The sequence below is a fragment of the Mobula hypostoma genome, chromosome 23, assembly GCF_963921235.1.
Source record: "Mobula hypostoma chromosome 23, sMobHyp1.1, whole genome shotgun sequence".
Classification (NCBI taxonomy): Eukaryota; Metazoa; Chordata; class Chondrichthyes; order Myliobatiformes; family Myliobatidae; genus Mobula; species Mobula hypostoma.
Genome location: NC_086119.1, coordinates 1113576 through 1135337, shown reverse-complemented (window position 1 = coordinate 1135337; position 21762 = coordinate 1113576). Strand labels below are relative to the sequence as shown.

Below are 21762 nucleotides of genomic sequence, written 5' to 3'. Positions count from 1 at the left end.
TGTTTTCACTGCTGTTGGGCGAGACTAGAATTTGGTTGTAGGTTAAGAGTGAAAGATGAAATACTCCAGGGGAAAATACTACGAGTGTGGAACAAGCTGTTTGCAGAAGTAGTGGGTACAGGCTTGATTTCAACATTTAAGAGAAATTTGGATAAACACCTAGACGAGAGGGGCAAGGAGGGCTATGGACCAGGTGTGGATCGACGGGATGAGGCAGAATAACAGTTTGACATGGATTAGGTAGGCTGAACGGCCTGTTTATGTGCTGTAATGCTCAAGTTTAAATTTGTACTGCAATGACTGTACAAACCTGCTTCAGTTTTGAGGGCTTTGTTCAACTCTGATGTGGAATATTTAAGTTTGCTGATGACACAACAATTGTAGGCCGTATCTCGGGTAATGATGAGTTTGAGCACAGAGAGGAAATTAAGAACCCGGTGGCATGGTGCGAAAACAATTACTTATCCCTCAACGTCAGCAAGACGAAGGAATTGGTTGTTGTCTTCAGAAGGAGTAGCGGACCGCACGACCCAATTTACATCGGTGGTGCGCAAGTGGAACAGCTCAAAAACTTTAAGTTCCTCGGGGTCAATATCACAAATGACCTGACTTGGTCCAACCAAGCAGAGTTCACTGCCAAGAAGGCCCAACAGCGCCTTTACTTCCTGAGAAAACTAAAGAAATTTGACCTGTCCCCTAAAACCCTCACTAATTTTTATAGATGCACTGTAGAAAGCATTCTTCTAGGGTGCATCACAACCTGGTATGGAAGTTGTCCTGTCCCAAGACTGGAAGAAGCTGCAGGAGATCGTGACCACGGTGCAGCACATCACACAAACCCATCTTCAGTCCGTGGACTCACTTTACACCGCACGCTGTCGGAGCAGTGCTGCCAGGATAATCAAGGACACAACACACCCAGCCAACACAATTTTCGTCCGTCTTCCCTCCGGGAGAAGGCTCAGGAGCTTGAAGACTCGTACGGCCAGATTTGGGAACAGCTTCTTTCCAACTGTTATAAGACTGCTAAACGGATCCTGACCCAGATCTGGGCCGTACCCTCCAAATATCTGGACCTGCCTCTCGGTTTTTTTGCACTACCTTACCTTCCCTTTTTCTATTTTCTATTTATGATTTATAATTTAAATTTTTAATATTTACTAATCTTTACTATTTTTAATATTTAATATTTGTAATCCAGGGAGTGGGAAGCACAGAATCAAATATCGCTGCGATGATTGTACGTTCTAGTACCAATTGTTTGGCGACAATAAAGTATAAAGTATATAAAGCAGATAAAATAACATGCATCTTTTTTTCCTTCAGAAATTATGAAAATTTATGTTGAACAGCACAGGAACAGGCCCTTTGGTCTACAATGCTTTGCAGAACAAATTAAATTGGTAAATAATCACTTAACAATGTAATCCATTCTGTTTACACATATCCCTCTATTCCCTGGATATTCTGTGCCTAAGAGCCTCTAAAAAGCTTTTACACTTGCTTCCTCTTCCACCCTAGTAGTATATTCCAGTTAACCACCACTCTGTAAAAAACTTGCACCACACATCTAACACTCACCATCCCCATCTTAAATACATGGCCTCCAGTATTAGAAATTTTAACCCTGGGGATAAAGGTACTGGCTGTTTACAAAGATTGAGGAAAAATTCAGAATTTAGCAAGATGTGTATTCCTACACGCCAATTGCAATGGTATGTTGGCCTCTATTGCAAAGGGATTTCAGTGTAAAAATGGGGACATTTTACCTTAAATTTACATAATCTTGCTGGAATTGCATGTGGAATATTGTGTACAAGTCTGGTTTCCCTATCTCAGGACATATTTTCAATATTTTATGACACATTGCAAGCTAATGCTCATCTATGACAATTTTCACTCTGAATACTCACAGACACACGGCAAAATTATAGAATTTTTCACATCCCATTTTGAAAGAGCCTTACCTGGGTCTAATGCTCGATGGAAAGCCATTGTCTGGTCAAATGGGAGAGGAACGTGACCTCTGAATTCAGGATTCCCTCGCCCATGGAGAGAGTCATAAGGGCTGAGAGTTGCAGACGGATCCACCACAGAGACTGGAGACTTGACAGATATGTTCTCTCTTTGTGCTGGGACTAACGTAGCTTTCCTTTCGGGGCCACTGGACTTCCCTGAAGCTGCAACACCTGCAACGCCAGAACACCAAGGTATGCGCATCAGTCTTTAAAATCACGTCAGATGCTAATGCACATGCTAAATAAAGTGAATCTGAAAAATTCTTTCAATATTTGCATGTACTGCATTTGCTTTAGTAAAAACTAGATACACTTTCTGTTACCACAGCCAGTGCTAGTAGTACAAGTTTACCTTCTTGTGATCTGCTGACCATGGGTGGACCCCTGGTAATGAAGCCAGGATACCCTACTGGAGTCCGCCTTGCATTAGGATCTTCATACAGGCCTGGACTCAGCTGAGGTTTCGAAGCTTCATGCATTGTTGACCTGAGAACTGATGTTCCAGAACTAGCCACTGCACTATGGCGGCCCCTTAACTGGTCAGTCGGTTTCATATCTTCATACTTCCTTTCCATGACCTTCACTCCCTCTGAGATCTTCTCCAACTGGTGCATGGGGTGTGGGTGTTTGCTAGCCACTGTGATTAGAGACTTGACATCATGTTTAATGGCAGACTGGCTCTCATGCTTCACTGGGGTCCCCTGTAAAACAGGTACCATTATCTCAGATACAACATTCTTTAACTGGACATCTAAACTTCATAAGACTAAAGGCATAGGGGCAGAATTAGGTCATTTGGTACATCAAGTCTGCTCCTCCATTCCATCATGGCTGATTTATTATCTGTCTCAACCCCATTCTGTTGCCATCTTCCTGTTACCTTTGACATCCTTTCTAATGAAGAAACTATCACCATTCGCTTTAAATATACCCAGTGACTTGGCCTCCACAGTCATCCGTTGCAATGAACTCCACAAATTTGCCACCCTCTGGATGAAGAATTCTCTATTCAATAATTAAAAATCAGGTTAAAGATGTAAATTCAATACTCTTTAAGTAACTTAAAACTGTTTCCAGCATGCAGCATTCGTCACTTTGATTAGTACAACTGTTAACTGGTTATTCAAATTCAGTTATGATTTAAAATAACTGGAATTTGGGCTCGAATTGCCATATTAAATCTGCTACAGTAAATATATTCTGACAACATGTTCATGAGCATTTGAGCTGATAATTAAAGATTCTATTAATCTTGGTCACCTTCTGCTACCCCAGTAGTTGCATGTTATTGTGTTAATGACTTGTGTTTGACTTAATTAATACAATCAATAAATTCATCTAAAATATATCTAAAGGGCCACATGTGAACTAAACACAGCTTGATCAGAAGCACTGAGTTACTGCGAGGTAACAAGAATATCCGGTCTGCCTATTAGCTGACTGGGTAACTCCGTGAGTTACTGCAAGATAACACGATTACCCAGTCGGTCCATCAGCTGACCAGGTAACTCAATGAGTTACTGTGAGGGAACAAGACCACCCAGTCTTCCCATCAGCAGTTCACTGACTCCTGGATCATTTCTCTGGACTGGACTCAATCCAAGTTTTTACATTACAGCTAGCTTTATTTTTCCCCTAGTTAATTTGCAATAAACAGCTCCCTTTGCCAAGACAGTGAGATGGTCAGATACCTGTACGGCTCCAATTCAACCTCCTGCACTGTGTACTTCTTAGAATAAACAACTGCAAAGTAGCACTTCTGAGTTACTAACTTGGACCACAAAAAGAGAGTGCAATTAAATCTATCGGGCAGTTTTTCCCCTTTCCCGCCATCATTGTCATATTTCCTTCAAGAACATTTTGAAGTTATGGAACAACTTTCATATCTTGAAGAGTTTTGGTTTTAATCAGTCTATATTATGCACAATACTTGGAGTAGTTCTAGAAACAACATCAGTTTTGATGACAGATCTACCCAATGAGGCAAGATCAAAACTTAACTAAATTTTCTATGAATTGTATTAGTAAAATGAAGTTACAAGTTAGATCTACAGATTCATAACTCATCAATTTCATGAAAAACATCTAATAAAACCAGAGATGAAAATAAGTACCTGCGATATTGAACCTTCCACAATTGATCGTGTGCCTTGTACTATTTCTGGGGTCTTCCGACTTTCCTGCCTTGGAATCTCATGAATTGAGCGACCCATCTCTTTAATGGTGGTGACTCCCTCATAAGGTTTGCCTTTAGTAATAGACCCCTCAAAGGTTCGCAGCGGTGGACTTTCCCGCTTAATCTGCTTGCTATACTTTATGCCTTCTTCATAGTTCTCACTGGAAGCTCTGGGTGTACCTAACAGATGTCATAAACGAACATTTAAATTTCATGAAGTATGAAGGGACATAACAATATTACACAACTCAAAGACACCATGCTGGTCTTTTGCAAGGTCAAATGAAAATGAAAAACTACAGGTGCTGGAAATTTGAAATCAAAACAGAACATTTTGGAAATCCTCAGGAAGACAGAATGCTTGTAATGAAAAACAGAGTTAACAGTTAAGGTCTGATGGAGAGATCATGTTTGTATGAAGCTTGTCCATCTGCAGCTCCTTTCACATCGCATAAAGCAGGCGAGTTTCAGTTAAGTCACGCTGCATGTTCTGCAAGAGAGGAAGATGGATGACCTCCAAGAAGGGTTGAAAAACTGAAAAATGTTCAGTTTAATTCCCATAAGTCACAACCTAAAAAGGCAGATATTCCAAGAAATAAGCTTTACAGGAATCTACAGTAAAAGAGGCATTACCTTGCATTATTGACCCTGATGGAACAGCCCTGTCTTTAGAGTCTGGTAAATGAGGGCTCTCCCTTGCACGACTGATGAGACCTGAAATTGGGAAGACAAGAGCATTTTTAGAACCTTTACTGTATTTCACCATCTGCTCCTCAATTACCAGCTATACTTCAATACATAGAAGAGACCAGGATTGATTTCTCAATTACTATAGAGCAGAGCATGGAAAACACACAAGCATATGGACTACAAACAGAAATAAGCCAGTTAGCCTCTCAAGTCTGCCCCACCATTCTGTCCTAACTGTAACTTTAATTCTGTATTCCTGATTGCTCAGGATACCTTCATCCTTTCCTTATTTTGTATCTTCTAACTCTCTCTTCAGAATTTTCAGACACTGCTTTTATTGACCTTTCAAGAGCTCCAAAGATTCAGGAACCTGGGAGGAAACCATTCAACTCAATTGTCTTAAATAGTGACCACTTATTCTTAAACACTGATTCCTAATTATGGATTCAATCTCAGGATGATCATCCTCTCCACATCCCTCAAGATCCTCCAACTTTTCAGTGTTTCAATCTACAAAAAGCTCAGAAGAGCTACTGGATAAGTGCAGTGAAAATATTGGTAAGGTAGAGCTCGTGTTTTTCTATTCAAATAGTCAAAATAAAGAATTCTTCCCCCATGGTTTAAAGTTCACATAATTAATTGAACCAAAACAATTTCAGAAACATTATTTTTCAAATAGATCAGGTGCCCAATCTGAGACTTCAACCATGTGAACAGAACCTAAGCATTCTCCCACACAAGGACAAAGTACTGATTGGAGCAGGAGTACCCAACCTGGGGCCCATGGACCACTCTGTTAATGGTAGGGAACTATGGCATAAAAAAAGGTTGGGAACCCCTGCACTATATACTTGGCGGTCAAGAGGACTATTAAGAGATGGAGGCAGGCTGAAGCCACAACACATCTGGTTCTTTCTTGATGTTGAAACTGAAGCATCACTAATAAAATATTTATGATTAAACTTCATACAAAATACAGAGTATTAGCTATGCTGTGAATCAGTGGAGACTCCCCACAGTTGTACCTTCGTAAGGTGCAGACACTGGAGATTCGCGCACTGGGAGTCCTCGATTTAATCCACCTTCCATGAGATCGTAGCTCCGCTTGACTCCATGGAGCTCAAGGCCTGTTCTGGGACTCCTTGTGCCCTCTCGTATATTCTTTGCAGCTGGCACGATGAAAGAATGTTCCGATGAAAAGAAAGCAAAAAACTTGCAAAATGGTATCTATTCAACCCCAAAAATTTACTGTGGAGTTTGTGCCGATACATGCATGGCTTAAACAGCAAGATCCCTCTGTCCTAAGAGGTGGACAAGAGCTCATGTACCTGAATGAGTATCCAGGTAGTAATCATAGGAAGTATGCAAGTACTGGGAGTGTCAATCTGGAATTAGAGAGCATTTATGAGCATGGAGCATCACACTGGGCTACGGGATCATCTGACTATCTGGACCAATCAGAGTTGGTGAATAATTGTGCCCTGGAGTATCAGTCGAGAGTCAGTGAGCACCAACAGGCCTGGAGCAGCAGTGTGGATCCAGAGGCTTGTCTGAAGTAAGAGGTCCCAGAAATATACAAGGCCAGCCTAGAGTGAGTGGATACCCAATGGGCATGAAGGTTCAGTCTGGACTGAATGGGCATCTAACCAGTGAGGAATGAGTAAGAATTTATAAGGCAAGGAGTGAGTACACAACAGGCATTTAATTTGGAAATAACCATTGGGCACAACACTACCATCTGGTGCAAGCAAACACCCAATGAACATGGACTGTCAGTCTGGTACATGCATCGATGGACATGGATTGTAGGTCTGGAGTGTCAGTGACACATTGGTCACACTGGGTTAATTAGCTGATATAGACTGCAATTAATTCAGGGAACTGGTCGGAGAATTGAGAGTGGGTTAGAGGTGTGCAGTGGAATTTTAAAAGCTTTCAGAGAAATTATACTACATGGCACTGAGGGCAATACATTGGCATGGAGTGAAGACTGCCTAAGCAGAGAACACAGAGCAGGAATAGGAGGGTCATCTTCTGGTTGTGAGAATTTGACCAGTGAGGAGCTGCAGTGCACCAGCTGTTCACAATCTGTATCGAGATTTGATCTGGATGTGGGGATTAAGTGTACAATATAGGACAGGAGCAGAATGATACCATTCAGCCCACTGAGTCGCTCTGCTATTTGATTATGGTCGATCGACTTCTCTCTGAATCCCTTTCTCCTGCCTTCTCCCCATAACCTTTCACACGTTGACTTATCAAAAATCTATCAACCTCTCTTAAATACACTCAATGACCTGGCCTCCACAGCCACCTGTGGCAATGAATTCCACAGATCCATCATCCACTGGCTGAAGAAATTTCTCAACTTCGTTCTAAATAAACGTCCCTCTACTGTGTGTGTACTGTGCTCAATTCTGGTTGCCTCACTATAGGAAGGATGTGGAAACCACAGAAAGGGTGCAGAGGAGATTTACAAGGATGTTGCCTGGATTGGGGAGCATGCTTTATGAGAATAGGTTGAGTGAACTCTGCCTTTTCTCCTTGGAGCGACGGAGGACAAGAGGTGACTCAATAGAGGTGTACAAGATAATGGGAGGCATAGATCGTGTGGATAGTCAGAGGCTTTTCCCCAGGGCTGAAATGGCTAGCATGAGAGGGTATAGTTTTAAGGTGCTTGGAAGTAGGTACAGAGGAGATGTCAGGGGTCAGTTTTTTTTTTACGCAGAGTGGTGAGTGCGTGGAATGGGCTGCTGGCGGCAGTGGTGGAGACGGAAACGATAGGGTCTTCTAAGAGGCTCCTGGATGGCTACATGGAGCTTGGAAAAATAGAGGGCTATGGGTAAAGCCTAGGTAGTTCTAAGGTCGGGACATGTTTGGCACAGCTTTGTGGGCCAAAGGGCCTGTATTGTGCTGTAGGTTTTCTATGTTTCCATATTCTGAGGTTCTGTCCACTGGTTCTGGAGCCACCCCCCCCCCCCCGACGATAGAAACATAGAAAATAGGTGCAGGAGTAGGTCATTCGGCCCTTCGAGCCTGCACCGCCATTCAGTATGATCATGGCTGATCATCCAACTCAGAACCCTGTACCAGCCTTCCCTCCATACCCCCTGATCCCTTTAGCCACAAAGGCCATATCGAACTCCCTCTTAAATATAGCCAATGAACTGGCCTCAACTGTTTCCTGTGGCAGAGAATTCCACAGATTCACCACCACTCTCTGTGTGAAGAAGTTTTTCCTCATCTCGGTCCTAAAAGGCTTCCCCTTTATCCTCAAACTATGACCCCTCATTCTGGACTTCTCCAACATCGGGAACAATCTTCCTGCATCTAGCCTGTCCAATCCCTTTAGGATTTTATACGTTTCAATAAGATTCCCCCTCAATCTTCTAAATTCCAATGAGTATAAGCCTAGTTGATCCAGTCTTTCATCATATGAAAGTCCTGCCATCCCAGGAATCAATCTGGTGAACCTTCTTTGTACTCCCTCTATGGCAAGAATGTCTTTCCTCAGATTAGAGGACCAAAACTGCACACAATACTCCAGGTGTGGTCTCACCAAGGCCTTGTACAACTGCAGTAGTACCTCCCTGCTCATGTACTCGAATCCTCTTGCTATTAATGCCAGCATACCATTCGCCTTTTTCATCGCCTGCTGACCTGCATGCCCACTTTCAATGACTGGTGTACAATGACACCCAGGTCTCGTTGCACCTCTCCTTTTCCTAATCGACCACCATTCAGATAATAATCTGTTTTCCTCTTTTTGTCACCAAAGTGGATAACCTCACATTTATCCACATTAAATTGCATCTGCCATGAATTCGCCCACTCACCCAACCTATCCAAGTCACCCTGCATCCTCTTAGCATCCTTCTCACAGCTAACACTGCCGCCCAGCTTCGTGTCATCCGCAAACTTGGAGATGCTGCATTTAATTCCCTCATCTAAGTCATTTTGCACACTAATCTCCTGCGTGGGACCTTGTCAAAAGCCTTTTGAAAATCCAAATATACCACATCCACTGGTTCTCCCCTATCCACTCTACTAGTTACATCCTCAAAAAATTCTATGAGATTCGTCAGACATGATTTTCCTTTCACAAATCCATGCTGACTTTGTCCGATGATTTCGCCACTTTCCAAATGTGCTGTTATCACATCTTTGATAACTGACTCTAGCATTTTCCCCACCACCGATGTCAGGCTAACCGGTCTATAATTCCCTGGTTTCTCTCTCCCTCCTTTTTTAAAAAGTGGGGTTATATTAGCCACCCTCCAATCCTCAGGAACTAGTCCAGAATCTAAAGAGTTTTGAAAAATTATCACTAATGCATCCACTATTTCTTCGGCTACTTCCTTAAGCACTCTGGGATGCAGACCATCTGGCCCTGGGGATTTATCTGCCTTTAATCCCTTCAATTTACCTAACACCACTTCCCTACTAACATGTATTTCCCTCCGTTCCTCCATCTCACTAGACCCCCGGTCCCCTATTTCCATAAGATTATTTATGTCTTCCTTAGTGAAGACAGGACCAAAGTAGTTATTCAATTGGTCTGCCATGTCTTTGCTGCCCATAATCAATTCACCTGTTTCTGTCTGTTGGGGACCTACATTTGTCTTAACCAATCTTTTTCTTTTCACATATCTATAAAAGCTTTTACAGTCAGTTTTTATGTTCCCTGCCAGTTTTCTCTCATAATCTTTTTTCCCCTTCTTAATTAAGCCCTTTGTCCTCCTCTTCTGGACTCTGAATTTCTCCTGGTCCTCAGGTGAGCCACTTTTTCTGGCTAATTTGTATGCTTCTTCTTTGGAATTGATACTATCCCTAATTTCCCTTGTCAGCCACGGGTGCACTACCTTCCCTGATTTATTCTTTTGCCAAACTGGGATGAACAATTGTTGGTAGTTCATCCATGCAATGTTTAAATGCTTGCCATTGCATATCCACCGTCAGCCCTTTAAGTGTCATTTGCCAGTCTATCTTCGCTAATTCACGTCTCATACCTTCAAAGTTACCCTTCTTTAGTTCAGAACCTTTGTTTCTGAATTAACTATGTCACTCTCCCTCTTAATGAAGAATTCCACCATATTATGGTCACTCTTATCCAAGGGGCCTCTCACGACAAGATTGTTAATTAACCCTTCCTCATTGCTCAATACCCAGTCCAGAATAGCCTGCTCTCTAGTTGGTTCCTCGACATGTTGGTTCAAAAAACCATCCCTTCTAATTTCTAATTTCCCGTTTAATACCATCCCCAACCTCACTACTACTGTTAGGTGGCCTGTACACAACTCCCACCAGCGTTTTCTGCCCTTTAGTGTTATGCAGCTCTACCCATATCGATTCCACATCCTCCCGGCTAATGTCTTTCCTTTCTATTGCGTTAATCTCCTCTCTAACCAGCAATGCTACCTCACCTCCTTTTCTTTCGTGTCTATCCCTCCCGAATATTGAATATCCCTGAATGTTGAGCTCCCATCCTTGGTCACCCTGGAGCCATGTCTCTGTGATCCCAACTAATACATATTCATTAATAACAATCTGCACTTTTAATTCATCCACCTTGTTACGAATGCTCCTTGCATTGACACACAAAGCCTTCAGGCTCGCTTTTACAACACTCTTAGCCCTAATACAATTATGTTGAAATGTGGCCCTTTTTGATTTTTGCCCTGGATTTGCCGGCCTGCCACTTTTACTTTTCACCTTACTACTTTTTGTTTCTACCCTCATTTTACACCCTTCTGTCTCTCTGCACTTGTTCCCATCCCCCTGTTGTGAACTAACCTCCGCTCTCCTCGTCTCTTTAATTTGATTCCCAACCCCCAACCATTCTAGTTTAAAGTCACCTCAATAGCCCTTGCAAATCTCCCCGCCAGGATATTGGTCCCCCTAGGATTCAAGTGTAACCCGTCCTTTTTGTACAGGTCACACCTGTGCCAAAAGAGGTCCCAATAATCCAAAAACTTGAATCCCTGCCCCCTGCTCCAATCCCTCAGCCACACATTTATCCTCCACCTCATTGCATTCCTACTCTCACTGTCGCGTGGCACAGGCAGTAATCCCGAGATTACTACCTTTGCGGTCCTTTTTCTCAACTCCTTATATTCTCCTTTCAGGACCCCTTCCCTTTTCCTACCTGTGTCATTGGTACCTATATGTACCACGACCTCTGGCTCCTCACCCTCCCACTTCAGGATATCTTGGACATGATCAGAAATATATAGGAAACATCTCTCCACATCTACTCTATCTAGGCCTTTCAACATTCAATAAGTTTCCATGAGATTCCCCCTCATTCTTCTGTATTCCTGTGAGTACAAGCCCAGAGCCATCAAACAGGCCTCATAAGATAAGCCTTTCATCGCCTGAATCATTTTTGTGACCTCTTTTGAACCCTCTCCAATTTCAGCCCATTTTTCTTAGATAAGGAGCCCAAAGCTGCTCAAAATACTCCGAGGTATCACCAGTGCCTGATAAATCCTCAGCATTACATCCATATTAATATTCTAGTCCTCTCAAATGAACATTAACATTGCATTTGCATTCCTCACCACCAACTCAACCTGCAACCTAACCTTAAGGAATCATACACAAAGGACATCCAAGTCCCTGTGCAACTCTGATTTTTGAATTTTCGGCCTGCATAGAAAATAGTCTACGCTTTTATTCCTTCTACCAAAGTGCATGACCATGCACTTCCAGACATAGAACATGGACACCTATAGCACATTACAGGCTCTACAGCTCACAAGTTTGTGCTGAATTAATTATAAGGCATTAGGTTTCAGAACATCTGGAGAAAGATGCAATGAAATACTTTTGCTCTCCAAAATACATTGGTACAGAAGGTTATAATTTAGGGCACAGACATCTCCAACACATTACAGGCCCTTTGGCCCACAATGTTGTGCTGACTATGTAACCATGTAATCTAGAAACTGCCTAGAATTTCCCTAAATTTCCCTACTGCATAGCCTTCTATTTTTCAAAGCTCCATGTACCTATCTAAGAGTCTCTTAAAAGACCCTATTGTATCTGTCTTTACCACCATCGCTGGCAGTGCATTCCATGCTCCCACCACTTTCTGTGTGGAAAAACTCAGCTCTGACTTCCCCCTTGTACCTACTTCCAAGCACCTTAAAAACTATGCCCCTTCGTGTTAGCCATTTCAGCCCCAGGAAAAATATCTGACTATCCACACAATCAATGCCGCTCATCATTTTATACTCCTCTATCAGGTCACCTCTCATCCTCCATCGCTCCAAGGAGAAAAGACCAAGTTCATTCAACCTATTTCCTCCAATCCAAGCAACATTCTTGTAAATCTTCTCTGCACTCTTTCTATAGTATCCACATCCTTCCTGTAATAAGGTGACCAGAAGTGAGCTCAGTACTCCAAGTGAGTCTAACCAAGGTCTTATATATCTGTAACATTACCTCACAGCTCTTGAACTCAATCCCACAGTTGATGAATGGCAACACACCATACGCCTTCTTAACAACACTGTCAATCTGCGTAGCAACTTTAAGTGTCCTATGGACACGGACTCTCCTCCACACTGCCAAGGGTCTTACCATTAATCTTATACTCTGCCTTCAAATTTGACCTTCCAAAATTAACCAGTTCACACTTATCTGGGATGAACTTCATCTGCCACTTCTCAGCCCAGTTCTGCATCCTATCGATGACCTACTGTAACCTCTGACAACCCTCCAGACTATCCACAACACTCTCAATCTTTGTGACATCAGCAAACTTACTAACCCACCATTCTACTTCTTCATCCAGGTCATTTATAAAAATCACTAAGAGGAGGTATCCTAGAACAGATCCCTGCGGAACACCACTGGTCATCCATGCAGAATATGAACCATGTACAACCACCCTTTGCCTTCTGGATCCACAAAGCAAGGTCTCATTGGATCCCATGCCTCCTTATTTTCTGCACGAGTCTTGCTTGGGGAACCTTATCAAATGCCTTACTGAATCCATATACACTATATCCACTACTCTTCCTTCATCAATGTGTTTTGTTGCATTCTCAAAGAATTCAATCAGGCTCGTAAAGCACGACCTGCCCTTGACAAAGCCATGCTGACTATCCCTAATCAGATTATGTCTCTCCAAATGCTCATAAGTCCTGCCTCTCAGGATCTTCTCCAACAATTTGCCCACCACTGTATTCCATTTGCCACTTTTTTTTTTACCCATTCTCCTGATCAATCCAAGGACTTCTGCAGCCTCCCTGTTTCAACACTACCAGCCCCACCACCTATCATCGTATTGTCGGCAAACTTGGCCACAAAGTCATCAATTCTATCATTCAAATCATTGATATACAATGTATGAAGGAGCGGTCCCAACACCGACCACTGCGGAATAGTGTTAGTCAACAGCAGCCATCAGAAAAAGCTCCTTCCAGAGCCGCCATTTGGGCCCATCTAATCCATGCCGAATCATTTAAACTCCCAAGCCCATTGATATGCACCTGGACCATAGCCTGCCATAACCTTCCATCCATGTACTTATCCAAAGTTCTCTTCAATGTTGAAATCACAATTGCATGCACCACTTGTGCTGGCAGCTTGTTCCATACTCTCACCAACCTGAATGAAGAAGTTACCTGCTCACGTTCACATTAAAATTTCAGCTTTCACCATTATCTCATGACCTCTACTTCAAGTCTCACCCAACCTTAGCGGAAAAGGCCTGCTTGCATTAACCTTATCTAATACCCTCATAATTTTGTACACCTCCATCAAATCTCCTCACATAGTTCGACATTGTAAGGAAGAAAATTCTAACCTATTCAATCTTTCCTTACAACTCAAACCCTCCAGTCCCGGCAGCATGCTTGTAAATTTTATTTCTGTAGTCTTTCAATCTTATTTACATCTTTCCTGTATGCTAAGCTGTGTCCAGAGAGCTGCCTCATGGAGATTCGAGACAGGGGTCCAAAAAAGACTAACAGACCAAGAACACAAGCTGACTCATGGAAACAACCAAAGTGGGGTCATGAATGATTCCATCTCAAAACAGCAAGGGAGACTGAAGCATTGAGGTGAATGGGAAAGGGTTCAGCAATAGCTCCAACAGATCATCCACATCTCATTTGGCTCTACACATGGATTACCATTCTGATCTTCCAGAGGACCAATTTTGTCCCTTGCAATTTTGTTCTTAACATATCAGCATTATACCTTCTCCTTCACCTTGTCTGCTAGAGCAACCTCATGTCTTCCTTTAGCTCTCCTGATTTCTTAAGTGTTCTCTTGCATTTCTTATACTCAAATATATCAGTTGTTCCTACCTGCCAATACCCATTATGCATCTCCATTTTTTTCTAAATCAGAATCTCAGTATCTCTTGAAAATCAAGATTCCCTAAACCTGTTATCCTTGCCTTTTATTCTGACAGGCACATACAGTACAAGCTTTGCACTCTGAAAATTTCACTCTTGAAGACCTCCCATTTACACATTTGCCAGAAAACAGCCTGTCCAAATTCACACTTGTTAGATCTTTCTGATACCATCAAGATTGGCGTTTCTCCAATTTAGAATCTCAAACCAAGGACCAGACCTTTTACCATAACTACCTTGAAACTAATGGCATCATGATCACTAATGCTAAGTGTTCTCTTACGCAAACTTTTGTCACCTGCACCGTTTCATTCCTTCATAGATAAGTATTGCACAATCTATTTAAGTCAGTGCTCCCCAGATTCCATCAGAATGTGGACTTTGCAACGAGACGGGAGAACATGTTGGACCTTGTTTACACAAATATTCCCGACGTGTACCGGGCGGAGCCCCTCCCCCACCTCGGTTACTCTGACCACATCTCTGTTATGCTAATCCCAGCATACAAATCGCTCGTCAGGCACTCCAGACCAGTTCAGAAGCAGGTGAAAACCTGGCCAGCAGAAGCCATCTCTGCTCTTCAAGACTGCTTTGAGCACACTGACTGGCACATGTTCAGGGAGGCTGCAACCGATGGCGACTCTACCAACTTAGAGGAGTACACAGCATCAGCGACTAGCTACATCAGCAAGTGCATTGATGACGTCACTGTGGCCAAGACCATCACTGCATGCGCTAACCAGAAGCCATGGATGACCGTGGAGGTGCGTGCGCTGCTGAAGACCCGTAACTCCGCCTTCAGAGCAGGTGACAAGGCAGCCCTAACAACAGTGAGGGCCAAACTGTCCCAGGCCATCAGAGAGGCAAAGCATGCACAGCGAATCCACAGCCACTTCCAGGACAGCGGCGACACACGGCGCATGTGGAAGGGCATTCAGGACATCACCAACTGCAAAACAACACCACCTGCCTGTGCTGGTGATGCCTCCCTCCCAGAAGCGTTGAATAACTTCTACACTCGTTTTGAGGCGGAAAAATGACATGGTGACGAGGAAGACCACCCCTCCTCCAAATGACCAGGTACTGTATCTTACCGTGGCTGATGTGAGGAGAACCCGGCGCAGGGTCAACCCACGGAAGGCTGCTGGACCAGACAATATTCCTGGCAGTGTGCTTAGAGGATGTGCAGACCAGACAGCAGAGGTTCTCACTGACATCTTCAATGTCTCCCTGAGCAGCACCGTCGTTCCTACGTGCTTCAAGGCCGCCACCATCGACCCCCTGCCAAAGAAGTCTTCAGTGTCCTGCCTCAACGACTACCGTCCCGTTGCACTCACATCCATCATCATGAAGTGTTTCGAGAGGCTCGTCATGAGGCACATCAAGACCCTGCTGCTCCCCTCACTGGACCCCCTGCAGTTCGTGTACCGTCCCAACCGTTCAACAGACGCCATTGCCATCAGCCTCCACCTGGCCTAAACCCACCTAGACAAAAGACATGTACATTCGAACGCTGTTCATAGACTTCAGTTCAGCATTCAACACAATCATTTCTCAGAAACTGATTGGAAAGCTGAGCCTACTGGGTCTGAACATCTCCCTCTGCAACTGGATCCTAGACTTCCTGACTGGGAGACCTCAGTCAGTCCGGATCAGGAGCAGCATCTCCAACACCATCACACTGAGCACGGGGCCCCCCAGGGCTGTGTGCTCAGTCCACTGCTGTTCACTCTGCTGACCCACGACTGTGCAGCAACACACAGCTCGAACCACATCATCAAGTTCACCGATGACACGACCGTGGTGGGTCTCATCAGCAAGAACGATAAGGCAGCATACAGAGAGGAGGTGTAGCGGCTAATGGACTGGTGCAGAGCCAACAACCTGTCTCTGAATGTGAACAAAACAAGAGATGGTTGTTGACTTCAGGAGGATACAGAACGACCACTCACCGCTAAACATCGACGACTCTTCCTTAAGAGCACCAAATTTCTTGGTGTTCACCTGGCGGAGAATCTCACCCAGTCCCTCAACACCAGCTCCATAGCAAAGAAAGTCCAGCAGCATCTCTACTTTCTACGAAGGCTGAGAAAAGTCCATCTCCCACCCGCTATCCTCACCACATTCTACAGAGGTTGTATTGAGAGCATCCTGAGCAGCTGCATCACTGCCTGGTTCGGAAATTGCCCCAACTCGGATGGCAAGAGCCTGCAGCGGATAGTGAGGTCAGCTGAGAAGATCATCGGGGTCTCTCTACCCGCCATTACAGACATTTACACCACACGCTGCATCCGTAAAGCAAACAGCATTATGAAGGACCCCATGCACCCCTCATACAAACTCTTCTCCCTCCTGCCATCTGGCAAAAGGCACCAAAGCATTCAGGCTCTCACGACCAGACTATGTAACAGTTTCTTCCTCCAAGCCAAAAGACTCCTCAATACTCAGAGCCTGGACTGACACCAACCTACTGCCCTCTACTGCGCATATTGTCTTGTTTATTATTTATTGTAATGCTTGCACTGTTTTGTGCACTTTATGCAGTCCTGGGTAGGTCCGTAGTCTAGTGTAGTTTTGTGTTGTTTTATGTAGTTCAGTGTAGTTTTTATATTGTTCACGTAGCACCATGTTCCTGAAAAACGTTGTCTCATTTTTACTGTGTACTGTACCAGCAGTTATGGTCGAAATTACAATAAAAAGTGACTTGACTTGACTATTGCTGGGACTCCTATGCACTGATTCAGGAAGCTTTCCCGAACACACTTGACAAACTCTGTCTCATCCAGTCCTTTTCCCACTAAACAAGCGGAAGTTAAAATCATCTACCATACCAGTCGTATGTTTCTTGCAACAGTCTGCAATCTCTAAATCCCACAGACTGTTGGGTGGTCTATAATACAGCACCATTAACATGGTCACACCTTTCTTATTCTTCAGTTCCAATCATAAAACCTCACTAGATGAGTTCTCCAGTCTGTCCAGACTCAGCACTGCTGTGACATTTTCCCTGACTAGTAAAGCCTTGCTTCCCCCTTTAACCTTTCCTACTTTATCACATCTAAAACAACACAATTCCAGAATATTGAGCTGCCAGAGCTGCCTCCTCCTGCACTCACTAATGGCTACAATATCATAATTCCAGGTGTTGATCCATGCCCTTAGCTCATCTGCCTTTCCTACAATACATCTTGCTTTGAAACATATGCAGCTCAGAATATTACTCCCACCATGCTCAAACTTTTGCTTCCTGACTTTGGTTGTGGAAACAGATGCTGTTAAGATATCAGACCCTCTACTATCTGTTCTGGCATTCTGGTTCCTATCCCCCTGCAACTCCCACACTTTGCCAATGCTCTATGCATGCTAGTATCTTTCCTGTAATGCCATGGGCTCTTATCTTGGGGTAAGCAGCCTCTTATATGGCATCTCAGAACATAGAAAACCTACAGCACAATACAGGCCTACTGGCCCACAAAGCTGTGCCAAACATGTCCTTACCTTAGAACTACCTAGGCTTACCCATAGCCCTCTATTTTCCTAAGCTCCATGTATCCATCCAGGAGTCTCTTAAAAGACTCTATCGTTTCCACCTCCGCTGCCGCTGGCAGCCCATTCCATGCACTCACCACTCTCTGCATAAAAAACTTACCCCTGACATCTCCTCTGTACCTACTTCGAAGCACCTTAAAACTATGCCCTCTTGTGCTAGCCATTTCAGCCCTGGGAAAAAGCCTCTGACTATCCACACGATCAATGCCTCCCATTATCTTGTACTTATCTTGTCAAGGGCCTTTTAAAAATCGAAGTACACAACATCCACAAACTCTCCTCTGCCTTAATCCCTCTAGTATCCCCCTCCAATCAACTTTGGCCAGTTCCTCTCTCATGCCTCTGTAATTTTCTTTACTCCACTGCAATACCGATACATTTGACTTTAGCTTCTCCCTTTCAAATTTCAGGGTGAATTCTATCAAATTATGATCACGATCTCTTAAGGATTCTTTTATCTTAAAACTCCCTCATCAAATCTAGTTCATTACAGAACATGCAATCCAGAATAGCTGATCCCTTCATTGGCTCAAACATGAGCTGCTTTAAAAAGCCAATTGGCTCAAACATGAGCTGCTTTAAAAAGCCATCCCATAGCCATTCTACAAATTCCCTCTCAGAGGTCAAGTGATTGGGAGTCAGAAGGTTGCTGGAGGCCAAGACTGATTCAACCATGATCTCACCAAATGGCAGAGTAACTCTGAAGGGCTGACTGGCCTTGCTAAGTATTTCTTATGTCTTGATCCCATTCCCACTGGGCAAAATACGTGGATGTGAAAAAAACTGCATAGATTTTGGAAAGCTGCTTTACAAAGAAGAATAAAAAGACTGTGAACTTACTATCATAGGACAATATGTGACCACTCTTACTTTCATAGATGACATGACCTTTAGACATTGCCTCTTCCCGGGACTGTTCGGGGCTCCCTGACTCCTCAGTGGCCAGTTTGCCGATTGCTCCTTTCAGCAGCGTATCTGCAGCTATGCCTTGTTGTGACAGACCCGGTGTGCCCTGCAAACAGAATGTATTCTCATTGGACTATTTATTTGTTCTGAGTTTCAATCGCCAAGTCTGTTTAGCACAGTTCAGGTTGAACTGTCATTTCAGCCAGCTAACAAGCTGGAAGCTATTTTGCAATACCATTGCACAAAAACACTGAAGGACCAGCAACTCTTGATGTCACAGGTGCTGTAGCAAGAGAAGATCAGATTCCCACCGCTGAAATTGCGACCTACAAAGCAACAAATAAATCTTCCCTGTTGACAGAAACCTGAATGAAGGCTCTGGCAGAGGCTGTGTTTTGGCTGCTGCAGTCATAGAATACCAGCTGGAGAAGTCTGCCTGTTCTCTTACTGACGCAAAGCCTTAAGTTACTGAATCCAACCTAACATTTGTTCAGATAGATTTCAATTTGATCTCTGGGTTAGAGCATATTGTTGGTCTCTAGGAATTCAGCGTCATTCGATTCCTGCAGGCAGCCTTCCTGTGGTCAAATCTGAGCTCACAGTCATTGCAGGAGCTCAACAGGAAGGAGACAATGGTATATACCTGAGTGATAGAGCCCCGGTAAGAGGGTGGTTCTGCAGAAACCTTGTTTATTGGGCTGCCTCTTGTTAAACCTGTGTCCTGAATGGTTGCTATTGGACCACCTGTTAGAAAACAAGAGTAAAATCATGCTTTTTTCAACAATTGCTGAAATTTGTGAATAAGTCTTTCCAGATAATTTTACACGTCACCTATTATGCTTGAAGCAATGTCAGATTTTGGATTCATTATCACCTTACCTCTCACCATATTGGCTTCATAAGCTGCCCTGGACAGCAGGCCCTCAGGCTGGGGATTGTGGCTCCTGGGAGAGAGTTCCTCTTGTTTAATGAATTGTAATGGACCTGGAAAATCAAGAACAAAACCAGTTACAAACTTACTGCTTTCACATTTCCTTTGTCCTTTAAATTCAGCCCAGTCACCTAATCACAAGGATGCCTTTTAAAAATGTTGCCAGAAGCCCCCACACCCTCTTCACACGCTGATAACCAGCACAGAGAATGTAATCCGACTGGCTCAGCCCTGCTGCCCTTGCTGCCACTTGCAGTTTTCCCTGATCGCCTCTGACACTACTAAAAGTGTCTGCAACCATCAGCTCACCTTGTTGAACTGAAACAGTTTTGTATGGAGGAATGGTCTAAAATTCCTCCTCGCTGTTGTGCAAGTCTGATCAGCAGCCTACAGGAAACATTTGATGGAAGTTATTGCTGCTAAAGGAGGTCATACCAGTTATTAAATACAAGGGTTCACATACTTTTTACAGTCTAGACTGTGAATGATTAAACAATGTGTTCAATAAAGACATGAAATCTACAATTAGAGTTATTAGTTTAGGCAGATTGTGCTCATTTATTATTGTGACTTAGATGAAAATCAGACCACATTTTAGGAGTAATTAATACAAAAAAAACAGGTAATTGCAAAGGGTTCACGAAACCTTTTTTTGCAACTGTACATGAAATGGGTCACCAGAGGAGGAGAGTGGTGAGCATCTGGAACAGACTGCCGGCAGCAGAGTAACCAACAGCATTTAGGAAGTGTTAAGAGAAACATGTGAATTACTTTGTTATAAAAGGCTTTGGGTGAAGTGCTGGGAGATGGGATTAACACAGGTGGGTACACGTTGGTCAATGATGGACCAAATGGCTTGTTTTCATGCCGTATGACTATGACGTTATGATACTCTCTCATCAGCTCTCCTCAAATTTGATCACTTCTTTCTCCCCAGCGTTTGAACCCAGGTCTTTGGTACTATGATACAGTAGCACTTCTGGCTGCACTACTAAGCTGTCCAAAATGAATAATATCAGAGCAGATGCAATTTAGCGGATTACAATGTTGTGGCAATTACAGCGACTTGTCGGTCACAGGTGCCAGATTGTCTGCTTGATGTTCCATCGTTTAAATGCTTCAAAATGGATAGGGAAGGACACAAGAGGGGTGGTGGGTGGGGGCGGAGAGCGACATTGCTATTCAAGCTGAGTATCCCAGCAGCAGGAAGGGAAAACATTGTGGAGAAATCATTCATTAAGTCAGTGTGGGTGGAAGTCAGAAGCAGGAAGGGATCAGAGCAATCACTCTGTTGGGGGTATTCCATAGGCACTGAAGAGCAGATAAGCAGGTAGATATTGAGTGACTTCAACCTCCCTAATATTGACAGGCAACTCCTCAATGCGAGCGGACAGATGAGGCAGACCTTGTTAAGTGTGTCCAGGAAGAATTACCAATTCCATTACAATATGTGGACAGACAGACTAGGAGAGGCCAGACTGGATATGGTACTCGGCATTGAACTTGGTCAGGTGATGAACCTCTTGATAGGCAATATTTTACAGATAGTGACCACAACTCTGATCTTTAGCATAGCCACGGACACAGACAACAACAGATGAAACGGGAAAGTAATGGCGGTAGGGCTAATTACAATAAACATTTGGCAGAAACTTGGGATTGCAAGTGGGAACATTTTCAAAAAATCTTCCTTGTACCAGGCTCTGGGACATCTCAGATCGAGTCCTCAGAATTCTTAAGTGGGAGGGTGAACAGCCAGAGGTTGTGGTCCATGGGTAGGACAAGTGATGAGGATCGCATAGGGAGCTTAGAGAGTTAGGTGCTAAGCTGAAGGGCAGGACCTCCAGGGTTGTGATTTCAGGATTGCTACCTGTGCCACATGCTAGTGAGGCCAGAACTAGGACAATTATACAGTTTAATACATGGCTAAGGAGTTGGTGTAGGAGGGAGGACACAAGATTTTCATTCATTGGGCTCTCTTCTAGGGAAGGTGGGACCTGTATAGAAGGGACAGTTTGCACTTGAACTGGAAGGGAACTAATATCCTCGCAGGAAGGTTCCTTAAAACTGCACGATATAGTTTAAATTGAGTTGCAGGCGGAGGGAACCAGAGCGCCAGAA

At 43.7% G+C, this 21762-nt stretch overlaps 1 protein-coding gene across 15 annotated transcripts in view; it reads right to left on the bottom strand.

Moving 5' to 3' along the window:
* The window catches only part of ncor1 (nuclear receptor corepressor 1), a 337051-nt gene that overhangs the window by 87248 nt on the left and 228041 nt on the right, over positions 1-21762 (bottom strand). For all 15 annotated transcript variants that reach the window (XM_063031052.1, XM_063031066.1, XM_063031065.1 and 12 more), the window contains 8 exons: positions 19590-19694; positions 19354-19454; positions 18645-18816; positions 5910-6053; positions 4828-4908; positions 4133-4374; positions 2371-2719; positions 1968-2189 (listed from right to left, as the gene is read on the bottom strand). In XM_063031052.1, the coding sequence (XP_062887122.1) occupies positions 1968-2189; positions 2371-2719; positions 4133-4374; positions 4828-4908; positions 5910-6053; positions 18645-18816; positions 19354-19454; positions 19590-19694 (1416 nt within the window). The remainder of the gene's footprint in view (positions 1-1967; positions 2190-2370; positions 2720-4132; positions 4375-4827; positions 4909-5909; positions 6054-18644; positions 18817-19353; positions 19455-19589; positions 19695-21762) is intronic.